Genomic DNA, 23,271 nt, shown 5'->3' with positions numbered 1-23,271 from the left:
GATACAGGGTGGGCTTTGTATTTATTTCCTTCCTCAGATAGATGTTTGTAGCTGAACTTCAAATGATCAGGGTTGTCATGTCATTTTTAGGTATCTATTTTTCTACAACATTAACTCATGTACGTACCTGTAAGAGTACCAATGGATGCTCCCAAAAGAACGAAAAAAAAGCAAAACAGGCGAAAAAATGAATACAGCAACGGCAATGAGTGCAGAGGTAATGTAGCATTTAACACCATAGACCTGTCCAATTGATAGAAATATCCCCTCTCCAACTTGAATCCAGTCAATCTCTGTGGTATTCAATACATTAACCTCATGCAAAACCTCTTCATGTTTAATTTCAACCTCAGGAAACTCAAATTGTGTTTGCATGGCGACGAACACAATAGAGCACATAATACTGAAGGGTAGTGCCAGATATGGGAGATGAAAGGGTCGGAAGGCTCTGGATAATGCTCCAGAAAGCATTACACTAAAAAAAATATAAAATAATATATAATGTGAGGATTATTATGTAACAAGTTCTCTTATATCTTTCGTTGGGGAAAATTACACTTTGTGTTACGTAATGATTCCTTAAAAAAAACAAAAAAAAACAAAAACTCCCTTTACATAAGTATATATCCTACTAACAGCAAAAAAATGCTTATTTCTTGAAATAATAACACTTGATAAATACATTATAAAGTTATCAAAAGTCATTCATGCTAACGATAAAGAAATATATTATTACCTCGCAATGGCTCCTAAAGGTATTATAATCCAAATATGGAAGGGAACGTTTTCCATTCCAACAAAACCTGGGAAAACAGAGGTTGTAATAGCACCAAAGAGTAAACCATTGAACGTAGCTGCTCCATTGGTGATTTCTGCCCATGGTTGGAACCCAAAGATCTATTGAGTTATTCAATACAGTCGTAATAGGTACATGAAAACACTTTTACAAAAACAACTTACAAACTCAATCAATACAGACGTAAATGTAGCTAAAAGAGTTGCTAATCCAACCTCAACCTTTGCTACAAAGAGACCAGTTATAATGAGGAGACCACTGATGGGATTGCACGCCAAAATAGGCTGGAAAATAAAGGTATATTTTCAATTACTAAAGGTTATTAAGAGTTGTAATTCATCTTTCTTTGTTTATAGGATGATATTGGCGCCTTTAAGTAAACTGTATGGTTTTATCTTTTTCAAGTCTCACTATGGTGGAATATCTGTTTGAAGTCAATTGTATTTGTCACCCGTCAACACCAAAGCAGTAGAATTTATATCAAAAAATTATTCATTATTAATCAATTGTATGCATTGCTTCAAATTGAACTACTTAAAATAGAAAAAATTCCTCGACGCCACAATAAAATGATTACAAATTCATCAGTTTAATCTATTTGAAAGAGACCATATTAGGTCCAAATTAAGTTTTATAAATCCAATAAAGGGCTTAAATTATAGTTAGCATTCTGGGGTATCTCAACGACTCCCAGAAGTTTAAATACAAACCACCTTATAGTTGGATGAAATATTCTATGAAATACTGTTTGTAGGTTAAATGATGTTCAAAATAAATTGAAGATTTATTTTGCATCGACATAAAAAGAATCTTTGACTAAAATTGAAAAAAAAAAATTATTTTTTATTTTTTTACTCCATATAGGTACCATATATATACGATAGTAGAAATGTTAACCACACTAATTTTACTTTTGTGCTGACGGGCCACATTTAGCCTTTTTTTTCTTGGTTTTTGTGTGCTCTAACCACATTTATGCATTGTTTTGCAAATACATTTATTTGTGAATTAATAGTTTTTAAAAAACATACAAAGCATTTTATCCTACAGAATGAGTTATTAAGCTGGGTCTTACCATACTAGCGGATCGAAGGAACACATTAATAAAGTGTGGAAGAGCCCATTTGAGAGACCATGGCTGCCTTTTGAGACGTTTGTCTCCTTTAGTATTCTTGTCAACTTCATTCAAATAGGAGTCCACGACATTACAATTCCCCAAAAAGGTATTCCAGGGATTCTACGTAAGGAGATCAACACAATTATTTAGGAGTTAATAGACACAAGAACGAAAAAAGTAAAAATTACCTTCAGACCTCGTCTTGAGTTGCTCATGGCTTATACTTTTTTACTACTATAACGTCTACTACGAAGATCTTTGCTTGTACCAGGTTTTTGTTGGCTTTGAAGCTCCCGCTTTAATGTACGACTGCTTGGCTTATTTTGTATTACCCCAGTGGTTTTTTTGGCTTCGTCTTTTTTTTTTTTTTTTTTTTGATGGATAAAATTACTATGAAAAAAAAAAAATCTGTTAAAACATGGATAGAATATACATGCTATTTTATTCTTCTGAGTTCTGCGAGTATTTTATATATATATATTTAATAGTTAGGGATACCAAAGGGTTCGCTTCTGTATTATTTTTTTTTAGTTCTGTGACTAGTTCTAGAGTTTTAATGGGATTTCATTTACAATGAAAATGGTCTAAAATCCTCCTGTCTAAAGCAGTATCCCTTCGTCCAACCTTTTGTTTTATTTAAGGAATGAATATGGACACTCCTTCTATATTAACCCTTAACCTAAATTTATAGGCTATATATATTCACATATTACGTTAAAGTTACCCTTTAATCAACTGTATTTTCAAAATTTCAACGGAAAAGAAACCACCGAATCCCAAATAATCAGAATCTATCGCTGACCATCATCCCTTTAGACGAGTTACAATTTTTGAGAATTTTTACATATGTGGTCCATCAAGAAAAAAATCAAGCAATTGAGAGTGGATTAAATTATTGTTTTTGACGCATAAATATCGTTAATTTCTATCAATAAATTATTTTTGTTAGCCAATTATAGGATCTTCTAATTGCACTTATCAATACAAAAAATTGATCATCAAATAAAGGGTCATATTGTAAAAATAAGGTTATAAACTACCTAAAACTAAAAATTTGGATATCTTTGATAATCCCACAAATTTGAATACAAAGCCGATAATTGACTCAAATATGTCCATGAAATATTGGGCTATGATATAAGCAAATAAATTGAACATGTATTCTTTTCATAATATCAAAAACAAAACAAAAATGTGTTTTAGAACAACATATGTGGCCCGTTAACACAAAAGCAAGCTAGAATGATTTTTTTTCAAAATTGAATGTGGATTACATTCGTATGAATAATCTACAAAATCTATGAACAAAATATTCTTCTTCACCTTTTGTCTGTATTGTAATGTATCCAGAACGGATTGTCAATATAAAGGAATAAGAAAATAACAGATGTTATTTGAACAAGGCCATATCGGGCCACTTCAGTCCCTTTAATCAAATAGAGGTTCTAAATTCTTCAGTAGCGTAAATCATCCCACGAATTTGAATATAATTGACTTAAATATGTCTATGGAACATTGAAATGTATGTATGTAGGTATATATGATTTTTTTTAGAATCGGATTGTCACCTTTTCTTGTTTTTTTTTTTTTGTACAGGACTGTTTTTATACTAAGTTGGATTAATTTCCATAAAAGTCGACTTTTTAAAGTCGAGTTTCTTTTCTAGTTCGAGTAATACTTCAATCCAACACTAATTATATAATTACGCATTTGAGACAATGGTATGCTGTTTCGTTACACCAATATGTATGTATGTATGTATGTCTAATGCCTTAAGTCATGAAATTTTGCAAAATATATAAAATTATATTACTTGAGAGGTATAAATTGTACATATTAGACATATACTATTAGGAAGACCAAGCAGGTGACTTCAACTTTATCGGCTGTTGTATGGTGTCGAAAGGGGTACATAATATTTGCATAGGTTTTATTGATTTAATTTAATACTTTTTGTGGGATTTTTTATGGAATAATTGGAACCAGGGAATAGGCAAATGAAGGGATTTTAGGTTGTGCCACGTCCACATTGAGGGATCATATATTTAATGTCTTCTTTTTTTTTTTTTTTTTATATACGATGAAGGTAATGAGTATTTGATCCCTTGTTGATTAGGTAAGTTTGCCCACTGACAAATACTTTACATGAAATTGAGGTCTGGAGACTAGCTAAGCCACTCCATGACCTTAATGTGCTTCTTCTTCAGCAACTTCGTGTTTTTTGAGTAATTGTCGTGCCTGAAGACCCATTTTCAGTAATTTGCTTTGAAGAAAGGAGGTTGTCACCTAAGATTTCTTCGATGCAGTGAAGTTGTCCTTTTCCCTTTGCAAATAACCATCCCAAAAGCATACTGTTTCCAACCCCATGCTTGACAGTGGGGGTGGTATTCTTGGGATTATGCTCTGCATTATTCTTCCCGCAAATACTTTTTTCATATAATGTCTGATCTATTAAAATACAGCTACTGTTCAAAAGATAGTCCGTTCTTTTTTTTAGCAGTGGGCAGGCATACAAAATTGGCAAGGGATCAAATACTTGTTTTCTCCATTGTTTAAAAACAACAACTCTTGTATGTAGATATACAGAGGCCCCCAATTTTCCTGGCGTCCTTAGTGTTTGTTTAATTGCCTCAAGCTTGATGATTGAGCGGAAAGTGAGGTCCGTTCATGCTTTCTCTTCGTTGTTACTATTGGATTTTTTTATCGGCGTTTATTTAGCTGTTTGTTTCTTCAATTCCTTTTCAATTTTTCTCCGAATACATATTTTATCCCCAAGATCATATAGATCATATTCATAGCTTTAAACTAAATAGTGAAGCGAGTACCACCATGTGAGCATCTCTCTCTCTCCCCAATTCATATGGGTACAAAAATATGTTTTTGTCAGCTAAGGGCCATGAGAGTATTATGAATTACTCAATAACTGACACAATCATGAACTTCCATGAATTCACTCTTTTAACAGCCATGAAAAAACTAAAAAACATATGTTAACCACAAGTTTTGTGACAGTCTGTAGCTTGATGTTTAAGCTAATTGCTTTAAAAAAAGGATGCATGTGGAGAAGAATTTTCAGAGCGCTCTCATAGTAAATAACATATTTATATATTATATTAGATAATACTACCATTCAAGAAGATGTATTATTTTGCCGCAAGGCGGTTCCATTCTCTGCTGCCTCGTTTACATGCTAATATAAGTAAACAAAGCCATACCCTATTGAATTCACAAGGTAAATTCTGAAAAGGGACAAAAATTAGTTGAATTATAAAGGAAAATGATACCTCAAAATGGACATCTATGTACAAAGTGAAGAAGTTTTTTGATGATTCATTAAACTTGGACAAAAAATGATCACGTAGTCGTTGTATTGTTTAAAAAAAAAATGACCCTACATAAATTAACAAATGAGCAGCTGGACGGAATTTTTTTCAAGAAGGAACGTATAAATGGAATGAATGCTATATAATCCTATTTAATTTGGAGATCCGTCTCATGACTAACTTTTGAAGCTTTTGTACTCTTTTCTTTCATAGTCTTGATAGTGGAGTAATTTTGATCCCAACACTAATTACTATCTGAGCAATTAAACTACAATTGGCAAAATGCAAGAGTCATAGACTGTCTTCATATTGAAGTCTCGCCAATTTTGTAGTTCAAGAATCCACCCAAAGTCTTGGTTTTTGGAGCTGAGTACCTGTAAATCCTGAAGGGCGTCTTGATAACCTGGATGGAGGAAAAGTTTGGCCTGAACGATTTGGTACTGCTGCAGAAATCTGCCGTGCCATGCCTTCAAGACAACCCTGTCATTCTTATCTTAGACGGTCCCTTTCTGACCTAGCCATAATCCAGATTTGAACACTGGGGGACATCCTTCCAGAAAAGGCAAACAAACGCTCCTACAGTAGCTCCCAACATCACCAAGAACTAGAGGATGATCCTAGCTCATAAAGGCTGCATTGTGATTAAGGCCAATAATCACAAAGGTTACTGAAATTGGAGGAGAAGATCCCATGGAATGAATCAAAACATTCCAGATCACTGGCAATAACTCTACAAATTTTCATTAGATTTGCAAATCAATAAATTAACATGCTATAAATATTAATATTTGCCGAGAATAAATTGCCAATTTATTTACAAGCCCCTATATAATGATCCCACAACTCATATCCTCTATTTTTTATTCTTCCCCATAAATTACACAGCAATTTGGGAAATTGATTACGGGACTTAAAATAATAAAAATGCGTATGGAATGAAATCTGCCTTTAAAATGAAATATTCACTTCAACTAACGGGAAAAACGCCTATGTAGGTATTATGTAAATAATAGTATAGGCAGTATTTTCTATCTTGAGCTGCGGTTTACACTCATCAACTCATATTGTTCGGAAATGTTTATTTTTTCGAATTCCTCATTATTTTGATTAGAAGCGTAATTTTTTTTTAGTGTTGTGTCAACTTGAGTCGAGTCAATAAATTAGAAATGGGTAAAAAGGCAGATATTAAGTAGTTACTCATGTCTAGAGGTGTATAAACATGTCCTAAAAATCTGATGCAGCTTTTTCTTGTCAGCAATTTGAACAACCTTCTTTATTTCTAAACCTGTTCATGTGTAGTCTTCGGACCGATTTTTATCACTGTCATTAGTATAACTAATTTTAAAAAACAACAACACAGAAATAAAATTTTAAATTGACGTTATCCATGAATAAACTTTATAAATTTCTCAGACTAAAATTGGACTGGACCGAGACTGAAGTGGATAGGATTGTAGTCTTCAGTCTTTTATATACCAACACAACACTATCTGTGAGATCGTGTAATTCGTTACAAAACATATTTAAGTCTAAATACCATCACATCAATTCATCAAATAGCAAACACGTTTTTATCTTCTATTTACTCTCTTTACAAGAATCTCACGAACAGGGAACTATTTTTATTTTGATCAAAATCATTCATCTTTAAAAAAAATAATAATGATGAAAAAAATGTCATTGGAAAAGTATAAATCAAGATAAAAACCATCGGTTTAAATGTACTACATATGTAAGCTGCACCAATGTTTTTTTGGGTTTACTGGTGCTATAGAAGTACTGAATCCATGGATCCGTTCACATTTTTTCGTTCAAGTCTGAAAAATTTCTGTTCAGGCGTTCTTTTTTTTTTTAATGAAACGACGACTACATGATCAATTTTTTTGAAGATTTAGTTGAAGCTTCCCTCACGAAATATGTCACTTCTAATGTACTGCAGATGACATAATTAAATATGTTTTCTTATGATGTATGCAATTATGCCTTTTCTTTTCAGAAATCATCTTGTGAAATCAATTAAAGGAGTAATTTTACGGAGGTTTATTCTGGGTTATAAACATTTAAATATGTGATGTTATAAAAAAATATCAATTTTTTTATAATTTCAATTATTTTCTATAAATGTTGATTGCTCCTGGGCAATCAAAACAGTACTTTTATGACGGTTGGACTTGATGATTTATATTTTTTTACAAATCACTACTACTAAGATACTCAGTGGAGGTGCCCCTCCCTACATACACCCCCGCCACATCGTCTCTGAGGATAAATATCAACTTCAAGTTAGGGGAAAAAGTAATTTCATGTTTTTGCTTTATTTCGATGCTTTATCAGAATCATCCTATTTAAGACATTAAAGACTTCATCATAAATCAAAGGGTTCCTCAGCAAGACTTCAAAAATTTCAATTTGAAGTATTTTATTGATTCAAAAACCGACACTAATAAGTTTAAAAAATTAAACCTTCATATAGTAGAATAATTAATATCTACATAAAATATAAAAAAATTAATCAGTACAAAAGCCCATGTCTATTCAAGATATCTGAATTACTTAACCAAAAATACGAAGAACCACACTAATCAACTTGTAAGGGAAAGGATATTAAATGAGAAATTGATTTTATTCATCTACTTAAAAGAACTGGGCTAATAAACAAAAATCTTAGGAAATACAATAAAACCATTTTTAATAAGGAGCTGACGACGTCTTAAATGGTTTTGAAGTACAAAGTAGCAACAGGATCACTATACATATACATAGAGAATCTGGGAAGAAACGAAGAGGATGGATTCAGGTGTTTGAGGTGTGGCTAACGAATCAAGAAAAGTGTGAGGTATATTCTGAGATGCTGACAAGAGCAAGGTCTCCTGTTAACTGACTATCTTTATCTTTAACTCAAGCAACATTGGAGCCATCCCTGCAATGAATACTCTCATCAAGATTCTAAATACATTTAGAGCACTCTTCATTTATTTATTTATGCCCAACAATCAGAGAATACTTTGAACATTTGAAGAAGACCCTGGAAATATACCTCAACAAAGGCTTATCTGAAAAATAGATTAGATATAAGGTTATTATTAAAAAAACAAAAAAGACTGCTCTTGTAAAACTAGTCCTGACAGAAATAAAATTAGAAACACAGCCAGAAATCCTACGAGAATCTTTTAATGATGGAACCCAATAGTATATTAATCCAAAGCCAAGAGTTTTCTTGGTTTTTGGTTTTTACTTAGTAATTAGGTTTCGTTTTTGTTTATATAATTATTTGGTACTGAGAGCGTCGATTTGAATAATTAACCAATTTTTAATCTGGGATTCAGCTGGTTACTAATAGTTTAAATTATATAGTATAATTGTTGTTTTTGTGATAATTTTTTTTTCTTCCCCCATTCTTCATAAAAAGAAGAAGAAATAATCATTATTACACCTTTACTCAATTTATAAGATGCATTCTATAAAGTAATATTTTCTCTATTAGTATATTTATAATTACAGTAATTTTAACAGCCTTGATCTTATTTAATTATAGCTGTGTCAACAAGTGAATCATAATAAAAAATAAAAATATGATCCGATGTAACCATTAATGAACAAGATATACTTAGTTAAAAATAAGGGGGCTTATACGAAATTACTTTTCCTCAACCTAATATTAACAATAAATAACATAATTTAGACCATTGGGGGTCATTACTGACTTTTAATTTATTATAACTCAACTACTTTGGTCAAAATAAAACCCTTATGGCTCAAATCCACAAATAAATAAATAATTATTGACTTGAAATGATCCCTGCATCCATACTCCATTTCCTTTAAAAAAATGACTACCTGAACATAAACTTTTCAAATTATAATAAAAACTCGTTAATTTTTTTACTCCCTAAATATTAGTTATAGCAATATATTATGAGAAATATGGGATAGTCACATAAATAGCAAGGAAGGATCATCCCACACTCCTCAATTCATCTGTACTTTTCTCAAAAAAGAGTATATTATATTAATATATAACCATTTATTATTTAAACAGTAACATACTTATGTAAATAGTAAGAAATCATGCATGACTAGAGTTGTAAATCATATGACTGAAAAACAGAAAAATAACGTGGTATATTTGACAATTTGAAGAATATTTCGAGAGGAGATCAGCTTATCTGTCATGACGCTTCATTAGATTCGCTGCAAGTGCCTATGAGAGGACGGAAATAAATATAAATCCCAAAAAAAGGGATGTTGATCCTCAATTCTGCTCTGAGTCTAACAAAGATTTACTTTTATAACTCAGTGTTACTCAGAGCTGGTTTAGCGGGAGTGTGGTCTGAGGCAAAAATACATGTGCAGGCCCAGTTGTGTGTCTTATTCTATTTTTAGATAGAACTTATTTTTGGTTATGGTCAAGCCTTCATTAGTTTGTTTTTAATAGTTTTGTTGATATCTTCTTTGTTGACGATATTTAAGAAAATTATATTTCATTCCATTTTTAAAACGACTCAATCTCTTTTATTATTTTTATAATCTTCATATAAAATGTCTTGTATATATCACGGAGTCCCCAATCAAGAGCAGAGCCTGGGGCAAGTATAATTATATGTTCAGGAATGAAAAAAATGTTGGAAGAGGTGGCAAATAAAAACTGCAAGCTTTTTCACTAACGTCATGAATTCATTAATCATTATTTGTGACTGAAAATAGATATTTTTTCTACATAAAATGAACAAATTTCTAATAAATCTTGATTAAACTTCATCTTTTGGCTATAAGAATAAAAAAAGACTTAACGCTTGTTTTAATACTACTTGATGCCAATGATTAGCAATGATATTTGAATTGAAGTAATATGTACTGAAGATCTCTATTAAATATATAAACTTGTATAATTATATATATATTTTTTTCTGGTCGATTAAGGACAACAAAAGTAAGATAGTTGGGAAAAAAATATTTGTTCCATTGTTAACGAAGATTATCACATCGATCCTGCGTGTACACACGTATAAGTGTATACATACGTATAAAAATATGTAGGTATGTATAAATTATATCGGGAGAAGAGTTGCTCTAACAAAAATATCATTTATATGTATATATATGTATTTATGACTATATATATATATGCAGACGTGTACACGCACAATAGATGTGGTAACCCGCCTTTAAAGTTTATTTGTATCTACAATATGGAAATAAGTTTGTATAACGATCATAATTTATTTTGAATACATTTTAGGGTCAAATAAATATTGAAACTAGCAGAGGCGCCTACAGGATAATATATATATATATATTAATTTTTAGAATTTAAAAAAAAATTAAAATTTTTTGGAATTTTTTTTTAACTCCACAATTTTATTTAAAAAAAAGTAATTTTTTTTCAAAAATCCAGAGGTTCACAGGAAATTTTATTTTTGGAAAAAAATAAAATTTACAAATATTAATTTTTTTCAAAAATCCAGATCTATTTACAAAAAAAATTTCAAATATTAATTTTTTTGAAAAAAAAAAATTCAAAATCTATAGTTATTTACAAAAATAATTTTTTTCAAAAATTCACAAAGGTTCACAAAATTTTTTTTTTTTTGGAAAAAAATTTAAAACATAAATTTTGTTGGAAAAATTTTGAAATTTACAAATACTAAATTTTTTAGGAAAAAAAAAATCAAAAACTAAATTTCAAATATGAAACTTTTTGGAAAAAAACAAAAACAAAAATCCATAGCTATTCACAAAAAGAATAAACTATTTGAAAAAATTGAAATATTAATACTTTTGTTTGCAAAAATCCATAGTTATTCACAAATAATACATTTTTGGCTCTGCTTCATAATTTGCCGGAATGACCTATATATTTTAAGAAAACAAATCTTTAACAAAAAATTATTTCCTATTTTCACGTAAAAAATTTTCATCTCGGCATTGGAGGGATAAATTTTTGAAAGATGCTTCCATTTGTTTGTCCCGTTTTGACATCCATTAGTTAACTACTTTTCTTAATATTAATGAAAAAAAAAAATTCTATTTTTATGAAACTTGGTTGCATAAATCCCCCAAAGTGTCTGACAACCACAATACTGACGTAACCATAAAATATTCTAAACACACTCGTTGAAGATCATATTTTTCACGACTCTATGCATTAATAATCGAAAAATATGAACGTGTAGCCACTATCACTATCTATTTATATTATATTTATGTTATTAATTGAAGAAAATGAGTGTAATTGGTGAAATCTGCCCCAAGAGAATTGAATGATTAATATATTTATCAATTCATTGGAGGCATTGAAAAACAACTATCAACAATAACAAGGACAGAAAATCAACAATTAACTTTTATTATATTACCCCTACAGCAATTCCATTATCATCATTCAATAATTCCTTAAAATGAAAATAATATCTAAATATTACATACGTTTGAATGGATATGAAGTATATATGTCTATATGATTTAGGTATCATAAGGGGTTCTCTCACAGAATCACATTTTCCCAAGATTTCGTAGAGTTTTATGTCTATGTAAAATTCCTGGAAAATATTTATTTTTTTCTTGTGTTTGGGTTCTTCTTTACAATGTCAATAAATGCTATTAACTACTTACTTTTTTCCCCGCAAAATGTAGTGAAAACAGTTTTTTTTTTTTTCAATTTTGAAATAATAATCCTTTGACTTCTCATTTAGAAAAATTTTTAATGTATATATTTTTGTATGTTATTTGAAGTGTATAACACATCTTTTTTTTAAATATAACTCATAATGATACAAATATATATATTATACAGGAGTCATATTATAATGCTCGACCGCACTGAAAGGGTCTAAACGTTAAAAAGAATTAACATCGACCATTGTCAATTTGATTTCCCGTAGAACAGGGATAAATTTTCCGAAATGGGGTAATTTAGAAAATTTCGGAGAAATGGGAGTACTACTCCCTAAATTTTATGTGTTAAATGAAATAAATAAATAAACAACATACCACTACAGGGGCATACAGAGGGGATGGGCGGGATGGGCTATGCTCCCCCAAAAAATAGGAATTTTGTTACTTTTGACTAGAATTTTTTTTTGGGCAGGATGAAAATTTTAAGGGTAAAAATTTAATTTTTTTGTGAACAGCCATGGGCTTAAAAAAAAATTTCTAAAATATTTAATATTTGAAATGATTTTCCTAAAAATTAAATTTTTTGTATATAGCAATGCATTTTTGAAATGTTCTTTGAGGGTAACGCTAAAAAAAAGTTACTCTACATCTGATCGAAGGGGATATAAAATTGTGAAATGGTGTAATAGAAAGTCCTACCTTCAATTGTATCGATTGGCCAATGAATAAATTTTGAGGAGCCTAAGGCTCATAGCACATTTGACCCAAAAAATCATAAAAAAATTTTCTTAATAAATAATTTCGTTCATTTTTTATCGAATCAAGGGTGCGTAGTAGCATTTTTTGGACATCTGTATAATTATCTTTGGCTGAGGCAAAGACTAAATGCGGTGCCTAAGAATTTTTCTTGGGACTTGACTAGTTCATAATTTATGTTTGATAGATTATGTTTTATTGTAGTGACATTTTTTATTTCTTAAAGAAAATTGTTAAAAATACATTTTTGATTTAATGTATAATCTGATACTTCTTGATATAATGTTTTACAAAAAAAAATTCTGTTACAAATTTTTAAATTTAAAAAAGATAATAAACACTTTACTTATGTTCATACAATGTGCGGCCCCATTTTTTTACATTTGTACACAGAATCTTCTGCAAGGGCTCCAAGTGATCCCCTTCAAAGCCATATTGGGCGGATCATGTTCTTGTTTTATTGTGTTAAAATATGTTTATTGAGTATTTGAGTTCACTTATCTTTCTTTAAGTCCATTCCGATGCTACAAAGTTCTGAATCCAATTTAAAGTTGTTTCAAGTCCAAGTTCATCAAAAGTTATTTGAGTATTACTTTTCTGAGTAGATAAAATGATAAGTGGATACTAATACTTATTTGATGCAATGAATTTATTAATTTGGATTTGCAATCGATTTAGATGAGATAGAAATTATCAAATTGAGCGTTATTCTACAGCATTTATATATGCTTCATTTAAGAAAAATTTATTTGTAGATGTAAGGATGAATATCCCCTATTTACGATTTGGAACGAAGAAAATTCTTTTTGCACATCATTAAAATTATACAAAATATGGCTGAAGAGTAAGAGTGCTTTTACGCTTATGACTTTTCCAAATGACAACTATTCCAGACAAATTTGAAGCCCAACGGATTGCAAGTACGTGTTTATATGCTTCCGAGTCCAAATCAAGTGGAAGCTAACATGGCTCCGACTTCTGAGCCAATAAAAAATAAAGCCTCGAGTACTACATCTCTAGAGTTGTATATAATAAGACCTAAATTTATGTGAGATTTTTTGAAGCTGGCAATTTGGAGAGTGTTTTGTATATTCCAAATCTGCTATCATAATTCTTGAAGTTAGAAAAACCTAAGTATAAAGTCCAAAATCACTAGTGCATATGGTTATAAATGACGAAGAATAACATTAAGGATTTTTGGAAGTTATAAGTGCAAGTCTTTGTTTCAATCAGAGTAGAATTTAGGATCAATATTGATAACTCAGAAATATCAGTAACATCAATAAGTCCATTATAGCCCGGTATAGCCATGAAAAACCAAAATTCTGGAGCAAAAATATAACTGACTTCCGGACTTTCACTATATAGCCCTCCTTCAGCCCTGGAGTTTTCAGTTTGTGCGATTTGAAGAAGGTTGTCTGTAGAGTCTCTCATCGAACTCTCATCCAAATTTGGATTCGCTCCGAATTACCATCGTGACAACGTGGTACGCCATGAACACGCCCTTCATCGACATTAACTGCCAATCTATTCGTTTGTGTGTCAAGGCTATTTTTACTTGTGAAGGAGGACGGACATATTGACTTAAAATAATAAAGCTAAATATAGCATTTAAACTTATCACAAATTGATTTTTAACGGTCTTTTCTTGATTCCATAAAAGTTATATGAATCACTGTATATACGTGTCAATTGCAGAGAATGAATAACACAGACTTGATTATTTACATTATCGTTTGTGATAATTTTATTTATGTAGATTTAAAGCATGTGTATTGCACATGTCTTTCTGTAAATACATTTTCTTATGTAGATACCTCAAGTATATTTATTTTGCAGGGATTGGTGGTAGTTTTTTTTTGTTTTTCTTGAATTTAAATGCTATAAAGGAATAAGTTGTTTTTTACTTTTTTCATTCTAAATTACCACCTTGTTTCGCTCTATTAAACACTCATGATGAATGTGTACACATGATACTGATTATTATGTTGTAGATATATAGAGATTACAATTGACAAAACGTGTATATATGCATTCTATACATATGACTGTTCCGTTTTCGTGTTCATACTGTTTCCTCCCTGGACAAAGACATTTTCTACTAAAGACAATCAAATAACTGACTTGCAAAAGTTTGAAGCTTATCAGACTATTTTTGGCGGAGTATATGTCATTTTTATGGGGCATCCTCGTAAGCTTCTTGCACCATCGTCACAAATATGTACTTTTTAGTATTTGATTTAACAGTAAAAAGTATTGTATGGCGTACATAGTTCAAATCTGGATACTTATAAAAAGGAGAGGTATAAGAAAAACATATGAGAATAGTTGATCATTCATCCCATCAGCTGACTAATAGATTGTATTGGCAACCCTCCTCCAAAAATACTAAAACAATCAATCAAAAAATGGCCTCACAAAGAGACAAAATAATCGAAATGGATGCTCTACTTCGAGAGGAACACACACCAACGGAGATCCAAAACTTGAATTTAGCAAACAAACGGACTAATTAAAACGTCAAGAAGACCATTTATGACGGTATTGACGGCAAGATGAGATTCAACAATGTGGTGCCCTGGCATACACAGCAAAGGTTGCACAGTCCTTTTTGGAGAGCAAAATTTCATTCTGGTCAAGAACATTGTGGCTGGGATACTCACCAGATATACACCCGCTCAACTTTTACCCAGCTGCATGTTGAGGCCAGGTCCTCCCGGAAAAGGGTACTGAAGCAGTCAAGGTTTCCGTTGATGAGGATTGGGACTCCTTGAGCCACAATTATATTATTACCACCTGTCAGAGGTTTCTGTGGCGCACCAATACCACTATCAAAGTCGAGGGAGGCTAAATTGAAGATTAGAAATTGAAACACACTGCCTGACATCTGTACTAAATTTAGTTAATGTAGCTCCCCTAGTTTCAAAAATTAAACTTGTTATATTTCTAAATTCTAACTGTTCAGTTTTCTATTACTCACCCGATAAATGTGTGTCTTGTAAGATGTGCTCAGTGATTTGGGGTTTCCCTGTTCTATTATTAAAAAGAAGTATAACATTTAAATCTTGAAGTGTGATGATGATACGAGCCAGGATTTTAGATTATTTCTGGATTCCCCTCTAAAAATTCCAAGAATCAACATTAAGGGAAATCCCAAGAAAATAATAATGGTTAACAGAATATCAATAAAATTTGACACTCATTTTGAATCAATTGTATTTCACATTCAAAAATATATGGCAAGTCTATAAAGTCATTTTGTGTATGTGTTCTAAGCCTATTTTAGCATCGTCGATGTAGTTCAAGTTTCGTTATTAAGGCTATATGAGCTACTTGTTCTTTCTTATACATTATTTAGTCGCAGGTAAAATCAGACGAAACGAGAACGATTTCTGAACGAGTTGACAACTACTAAACAAGTAGTAAACTCTTAATGCTTAGGATGAACAAAGTTTGAAAATATAATTAATAGAATCAAAAGAAATCAATAAATAATTGTTAACGTAATATCAATAACTTAAGTTATTGCGATAAATCCCAAGGTGTGGGATTTCAGGGTGTACAGTCTAATCTATCACAAATGCTTTTTTAAGCGGTATACAAAGAGATACATGTTAAATTAATATAGGTGTCTAGATACAGAAAATAAGTTTACTTTGAATTTGGAATAGCATTAGAACATACCTAAACGTATTTATATGTCTGATTACATATATATTTTAAAAACGGAGACATCAAAGATTTTGTTCAATAATATAGAAAATAACTCCCCAAAAAATCATAGTCTTACTCTACATTTTTCATTGTTAGATTGCACGATCTCTCTTCAAGAATAAAAATAAATAATAACAGCTCAATATATATATTTTTTAAATGAATGAAAGGAGTTCGTTTGAATCTCATATAAATTCATTAATATCAATTGTTATTTCTTAGACCAAAAATATATACATCACTTACATCAGGGATCACTATATTAATGATGGTAAATATACAAAAAGCCTCTGAGACTTCATTAATATCACTACATCTTAGATCAAAAATGCCTTTTTGCAAAGTTTTACAAAGCTCAGAATAATTCCTGATCATGATTGAATAACACATCCATAGTTGATAAGGAGTTTTAGTCCTTTCTTCTTTCTTTTTTTCCCCATAGATTTGAACACGATTTTGAATATTTTTTGCTGTTTAATTTTTTTGCAAAAAGACTGCAGCTTACAATCTGTAAAGTACGTAATTATATCCGTTCAGAAAAAGACCTAGTACCAATCCAAATTTAATAAGTACTAGATCAGGGATTCTCAACATGCAACCCATTTGATACGACCCACGAAAATGATTCTAATAGCAAATATTAAATAAAAATAATGCATTTGATGTTACTATAATTAGACTAAATTGTGTTTTTATGGCAAAACCAACATGCACTACACAATAATCTCGAGAGGTGGTGAATTAATTTCCACCAATTGTTTCTACCGGTACTAAGTAATATCTTTCTTTTTTCATAACGTCTTAACATCAGCCAAAATAACCTACACACTAAATTATTCCCTAGTAAAATTGATCCAACGGCCGATTTCAGTGATCCTTAGTTTAATCTTATATAAATATTTAATAAGGACACGAGTTTTTTTTTCTCAGAGAGAATGAAATGAAAAATAAATGTCATGCTAAAATTAGTCATGAGCACTTAAATCAGATGATGAAGATTGTCACCACCAGTCTGGATGCAGACTTTAAAAGGATAATTAAAAATTTACGAGCAAATGCAGGTATTAGACTATATATGAACGAATTATAAGTATACAAAAGTCCATGACTTTAGTCATTATAATATTATTATTTGTCCAATTAAAATTAAAGCCAATGTTTCATTACTGTGGCCCAAAAGATGAGTTTCTTCATCTCATTTTGGCTAAGACCCAAAAACTTTTGAGAACCCCTTTACAAGATGTGAATAACTCCAAGACAGGGGTGTCCCCAGGTCGTAGACTGGAGGGGCCGTAGCCCTCCCCCTCCACCACCAATTAAGGATTTTTTTCTTTTTACTAGAAAATTTATTATTTGAAATTTGATTTCATTTTTCAAATTTTTTTCCAAAAAAAATAATTTGCTTTAAATAGCTATGAAATTTTGAAATTTTTTTCCAAAAAATTAAATATATGGAACTCGTTTTCAAGAAATAGTATAATAGGAATTTAATTTTTGAAAATAGCTATGAATTTTTGAAATTTAAAAAAAAAATTAATTATTTGTTAAAGGTCATGAATTTTTCTTTAAATATCTATAGAATTTTGAAATTTTTTTCCAAAAAATTTAATATTTGAAACTTGTTATCAAAAATAAAACTACTTGAAATTTTTTGATAATAGCTATAGTTTTTGTAAATTTTTCTAGGAATAGCTTTATGCACATCATTGAATAATATATAATTTCCCTACAATGATCATAATTTTCTCTTCTTCTTTAACGTATTTCAACTCATATTTTATGTACAGAAATAAACGAGTAGCTGTTGTTGGTTCTTTAAAGCCTGAAGCTATTTCCATGATTAATAAAAAGTGTTTATATCATCATATATTTATATTTAAAAGAAAATATATTAACTTGGTTGTAATGAAAAAATAATTATTCAATTTCATGGGTGCAGTTGGCACAAAGGACAGGGGGCTACTACATTTAAAGAACTTATAGAGACCAAGGACAGTTTCAATAGGCTCTAATTTTGTAAGATTACATGAAATTAAATAAATAATTTGACGAATTGTAATAAGTAATAAATATTTTAGAGGCAAGAAAATTAATAGCAATTGAGATAGGTTTCTTATACAATGTATTTGTTATGTATTTTCTGATTAGATACACAAATAATTAACAATTTAATAAATAATTTCTGAACTTTTTCTGCCTATAAAAGAGTCATTACTTCTAACAATAATAATATTTAATTTCGAAACATTTTTATGCAACCTTATATTCCCGTTTTATTAAATATTCTGTAAGAAAATTAAAAATTAAACTGAAATAATCGATCAAAATCGACATTTGTTTTGCAGGCAAATCTTTTTAAGTTGTAATTTAAGGTTGTATTCTTTAGTTTTAGTTAATATTAAGCAATTGAAAAATATTAAAAATGTTAGCTTTCAAATAAGACCCTTCATTTTACTGGATTTTTGTTTGATTAGACCCATTTTGTAGCAATTGTATTTGAGATAACTTAAGAAATATTTTTTCTTTTGAATTTATTTTTTATCGACTTTCCTTGCCTTTAATTTTCATCTATATAGGTTAGGATTCGAAAATATACTCTAAAATAAATAATTTAAAAAAAGTTAGCATTACCTACTTCAATTAAAATGTTTGAATGGTAATTGTCGTATAATTTGTCTTTAATAACAAAAACAAGTGTGGTTTTACCTGGCTGGCGAAAATACTGCAGCATAATGTTAATTGATATAATGCAGATCATTGTAGAAAAATAAACAATTATTCTTTGGTAAACGAGATATTAGATAAAAACTAATTTTAAGGTGGGAAGTTTGTATTTTTTTTAATCAGCAATCATTTTGTAATAAAGTAATCCATTTTTTATTGTTTTTGCTGTGACTTATAGCATTTTTATTATTGATGATTTTCCAATCAGTTGATATAGTTTTATCAAAATTTACAAATTGAGTAAAAATTTGAGTTACTATAACGCTCAGTACAAAGGGGACATTTGGAACAAGTATTGAATTATTATTTTATTAAATCATTTAAACACACTTCAAACATGTTTTTAGTCAGGTCAGGTTCTTCAAGAGGGCTGTGAGTGTTGAAAAAATTAAAACAAATAAAAAAATCCATTAAAAGTAGTTGTTGTTGTTTTTTTTTGTCTATATATATTTTACTACTGCAAAATTTTATTGAGCACAATTGTATATTATAATGAGTGAGAAAATAAAAAATGTTTTTTTATTATTAAACTTCATAGCAAACGGTTCAGGGACACTTTCCTATACAAAAATTGTAAATATATTTATTGACAATAATACATAGAGTCAGAGACGACCTCTGAATATAGGATTGTGGATCAATACTTGATCAGTTACATAGGATCTCTAAAACATTCGATCTAGACGATTGATTAATTTGCATTGTCTATTGAATCTTAAACAATGATTCACTCCTTCTTTTCTTTAAACATTTTTTCACTTTCTAATTTATTTATTGGACGGCTGTGATGATTTTTCTCCTAATAGCGGATCGATCCAACTCTTTAAGAATTCTCATAATGAAAGAAAAATTCATTAATCTACACTTAATCATTGTAATTTGTGGCAAATAATTCTACATTTTGTCTTTTTAAATTTATAACATGAATGGAAATCAATTGCAGCATGAATCATAATCAGATATATTCTTTTCTTTTTTTCAGCAAGGTGTCAGTTTGGTAATGTGGTCATTCGGAAAGTGTCTCTTTGGGAAAGTGCCCATGTCATTTAAAGTTGCTTTCGGCAAAATGACATTCGGCAAAGTGGCTAATGGCAATAAAGTTTCGGAAGAGTGGCGCTTGCCAATAAAGTTTTTGACAAAGTATCTGAGCACGATAGCAAACATATTTTTAGCCAGGCTAGGGTCTTTAAGAGAGTTGGGAGAGTGAATTTTTCGGATCTTTAAATTCAGTTCAGTGATCGATAATATCTTAATCGATCATTATATAAAAAATAAATAACTAAAAATCTTTAAAGGTCTAGATCAAGGATTATCAAACTTTTTTAGTGATGTACCACTTGTAAAATATTTATTTAACCAAAGTACCCCCTTACCAGCACAACACATCTTTAGCTTCAATGAAATCCGCAGGATCATATCTTAGAGTTTTTGGATATTTTTTTGTTGAAAAGAAATCCCAAATTAATTTTGTATGGAAACAAATTCAAAATCCACAAGTGGTTTACAAAAAATTATTTTTTGTGGAAAACAGTTTTGCAAAAATCCTAAGTTATTCACAAAAATCATTCTTTTTGGAAAACAATTTTCAAAAATCCATATTTATTCTCAAAACATTAATTTTTCTGGCAAAAAAATCAAAATTCACAGCTGTTCCCAAAAAATTCTAATTTTTTTTTAGAAAAACTTAAAAATCCATAGATACTCACAAAAAATAACATTAAATTTCAAATATTACATTATTTGAAAAAAAAAGTTCAAATATTACATTTTTTAGTAAAAAACATAATTTCCTTTATTTATTTTTTGGGAGGGGGAGGGGCTAAAGTCCCTCTATTCCACGCCGTCCAGACGCCCCTGAGTGTAATACTACTGTTAAAATATTCTTTCAAAATCTCAAGTACCCCTGGATTGCCTTCAAGTAGTCCCAGGTGTACGCTTACCCCCATTTGAGAAACACTGGTCTAGATAATTATAACTAAATAAACATTATTTTGTCTAATTTTCTAACTCAAACCCAATCTTTTTAAACTGATGCAAAATCTCTGCCTACGGGGATAGTTGCAACATTTGTCAAGCCGCATTCAAGTACACTTTGTAGAAAAACTACATACTTATGCATGTATATAATCTTTAGAATTACTTAAACAATAGCTAACATGTGTAGATACATTGTGTTAAATTATCCCAAGTTTGACTCAATCCAACTCTGAGTAACTGAGCTGAACACAAAAAGTTTTGCAGCTGTCCGTACAGAATGTTCTTTCCACTTTTAAAATCATATCTGCACCCCTTCTTCTTTTAACCTTGATTACTTTCGACTGCACCTCAGTCCTACATTAAAGACCATCCCATGGTAGGTATTTATTTTATAATACACTTATTAAAATGGGGGTAATTAACAATAGGCGCGTAGGGAATCATAATACGCCTCTCTTTTAACATATATTATTATATAAGAGTCAGGGTCCTTAAATGGATTATAACAGTCTTACCTTTTAAAACACTGACAGATGACTACATATTTGTCTTAGAGGTACAACAGCATTCAATGTACAAACAAAAGGATTTAATACAATGGAGATGCTTACAAATGTTGAAATAATTAAGTCTTTAAACAAGAGCAAGAAGTAGAATACATTTTTAATCTAACCAAAAATCATTAGATCAAGGGAAGGAATACTGTATAGGTATACAACTCGGAGCGAATTTTTAGGGAAGAATACTTATCCAATGAAAGAGAAAATTGAATATGACAATTGTTTAATGAATTTCTTAACTCTTAACCTATTAAAGTCGAGAAATATTTTTTATAGATCATAAAGATAGACTGAAACTCTTTTATTAAGCTAATATAAATGATAAAAGACAAGTATATTTTTTACCAAAAATAGTCATCATTTTTTCAAGAAATAGGCCTTGCTCATATGATCATACTAGGTATAGCAAAATCCATTATATATATTTTTTTTTCAGAATAAAATGGGATACAAAGGTGGAAACTAGAACAAATTAAAGTACCACATTAGGGATATTCTAAATGGATTTTAGTTAGTTATGTCGAAATTTGTTCATAATTTAATCTAAAGTCTAGAATAAGGCATTTTCTATTTTTGAAAAAAATAAATTATGTAACAAAAAATGGAGATTAACGACGAAAAATATTTTGATAAACTGTTAAAGTATATCACAGAGACTTTTTGAAAAGTATAGAATATGATTGTACTTACTAAATTTCCAAATTTAGAGGATTAATTTAATCTGGCATTGATTTACAACTATTCAAATAATATAAAATTATTAAAAAGAAACTGAAAATTAACGTGATCACCCTGACAATTTGATTTTTTTTGTGAGGAGAGCAGTTGTCATGAAATTTCCTTAAATTTGCTTATGGTCAATGTCTCTAAGTTTAAGATGTCGGAGCAACAACTAAAAAGGCAACGCGGCTGTGATCTCCTCTCCGCTGGCTTTTGTGCTGAAAAAGCTAGAGAGACCGTTGTCATCTCCATCCTAAATGTCTGCAAAAATCAAGAATTTCATTACAGTTCCATAGAGCCAAGAAGAGCCAAAAATTATATAGAAACAATATGGCTGACTTCTGGCCTCCCTCCATGTGGCCCTCCTCCAGCCCCAACCTCTACACCCTTGACTTTGCAATTTGGGGTGTCTTGGAGAAGAATGTCTGCCTCAGCTCATATCAACATTTTAGATCACTCTGAGCAGCTATCATGACAGCGTAGTACGCCATGGACAGTGCCTTAATCGTCAAGAACTCTCAATCTGTTCCTCCACGTCTAGAAACTGTTATTGCATGTAAAAGAAGACATATTGAATAACAAATATAGTATTGATTTTGAGCTGTATCTTCTTGATTCCATAAAAATCAAGTTTTTGTCCCCACTTTTTACATATATACGAAGGTCATTGGAATTCAATTCGACATCTCAATTAAGTATCCGTAGTTTAACCAAATACTCCATAGTATACTTAGTATTCAGTCATGAATAAAATGTAAATCATTTATATTCAAAGCATATTCAACTAATGAGGTGTAAAAAACATAGCAAATTGGGTTTTGAGTTACTATATATACAATATGTATGTATTTATGAATACCTTTAAAAATCCCTAGGAACTCCAAATCTATGTGGATTTATAGGATCCGACAAAGAACTTCATTAATCTATACAACTATGAACATAATATATTGCCTTGAAAAATCTTTT

General features: G+C 30.2%; 1 protein-coding gene across 1 annotated transcript in view; it reads right to left on the bottom strand.

Moving 5' to 3' along the window:
* LOC121119596 (urea transporter 2) overlaps positions 1 to 23,271 on the bottom strand; it is a 53,191-nt gene that overhangs the window by 13,405 nt on the left and 16,515 nt on the right. Inside the window, exons 2-6 of the mRNA XM_071889348.1 lie at positions 2,102 to 2,303; positions 1,872 to 2,033; positions 961 to 1,080; positions 737 to 897; positions 128 to 475 (exon numbers count right to left, since the gene is read on the bottom strand). Coding sequence (XP_071745449.1) covers positions 128 to 475; positions 737 to 897; positions 961 to 1,080; positions 1,872 to 2,033; positions 2,102 to 2,128 — 818 coding nt within the window. The 5' untranslated portion in view covers positions 2,129 to 2,303. The remainder of the gene's footprint in view (positions 1 to 127; positions 476 to 736; positions 898 to 960; positions 1,081 to 1,871; positions 2,034 to 2,101; positions 2,304 to 23,271) is intronic.

Source organism: Lepeophtheirus salmonis, chromosome 6 (genome assembly GCF_016086655.4).
Source record: "Lepeophtheirus salmonis chromosome 6, UVic_Lsal_1.4, whole genome shotgun sequence".
In the NCBI taxonomy this organism is placed as follows: Eukaryota; Metazoa; Arthropoda; class Copepoda; order Siphonostomatoida; family Caligidae; genus Lepeophtheirus; species Lepeophtheirus salmonis.
The sequence above is the reverse complement of the archived record's forward strand: the minus strand, read 5'-3'. Positions and strand labels throughout refer to the sequence as shown.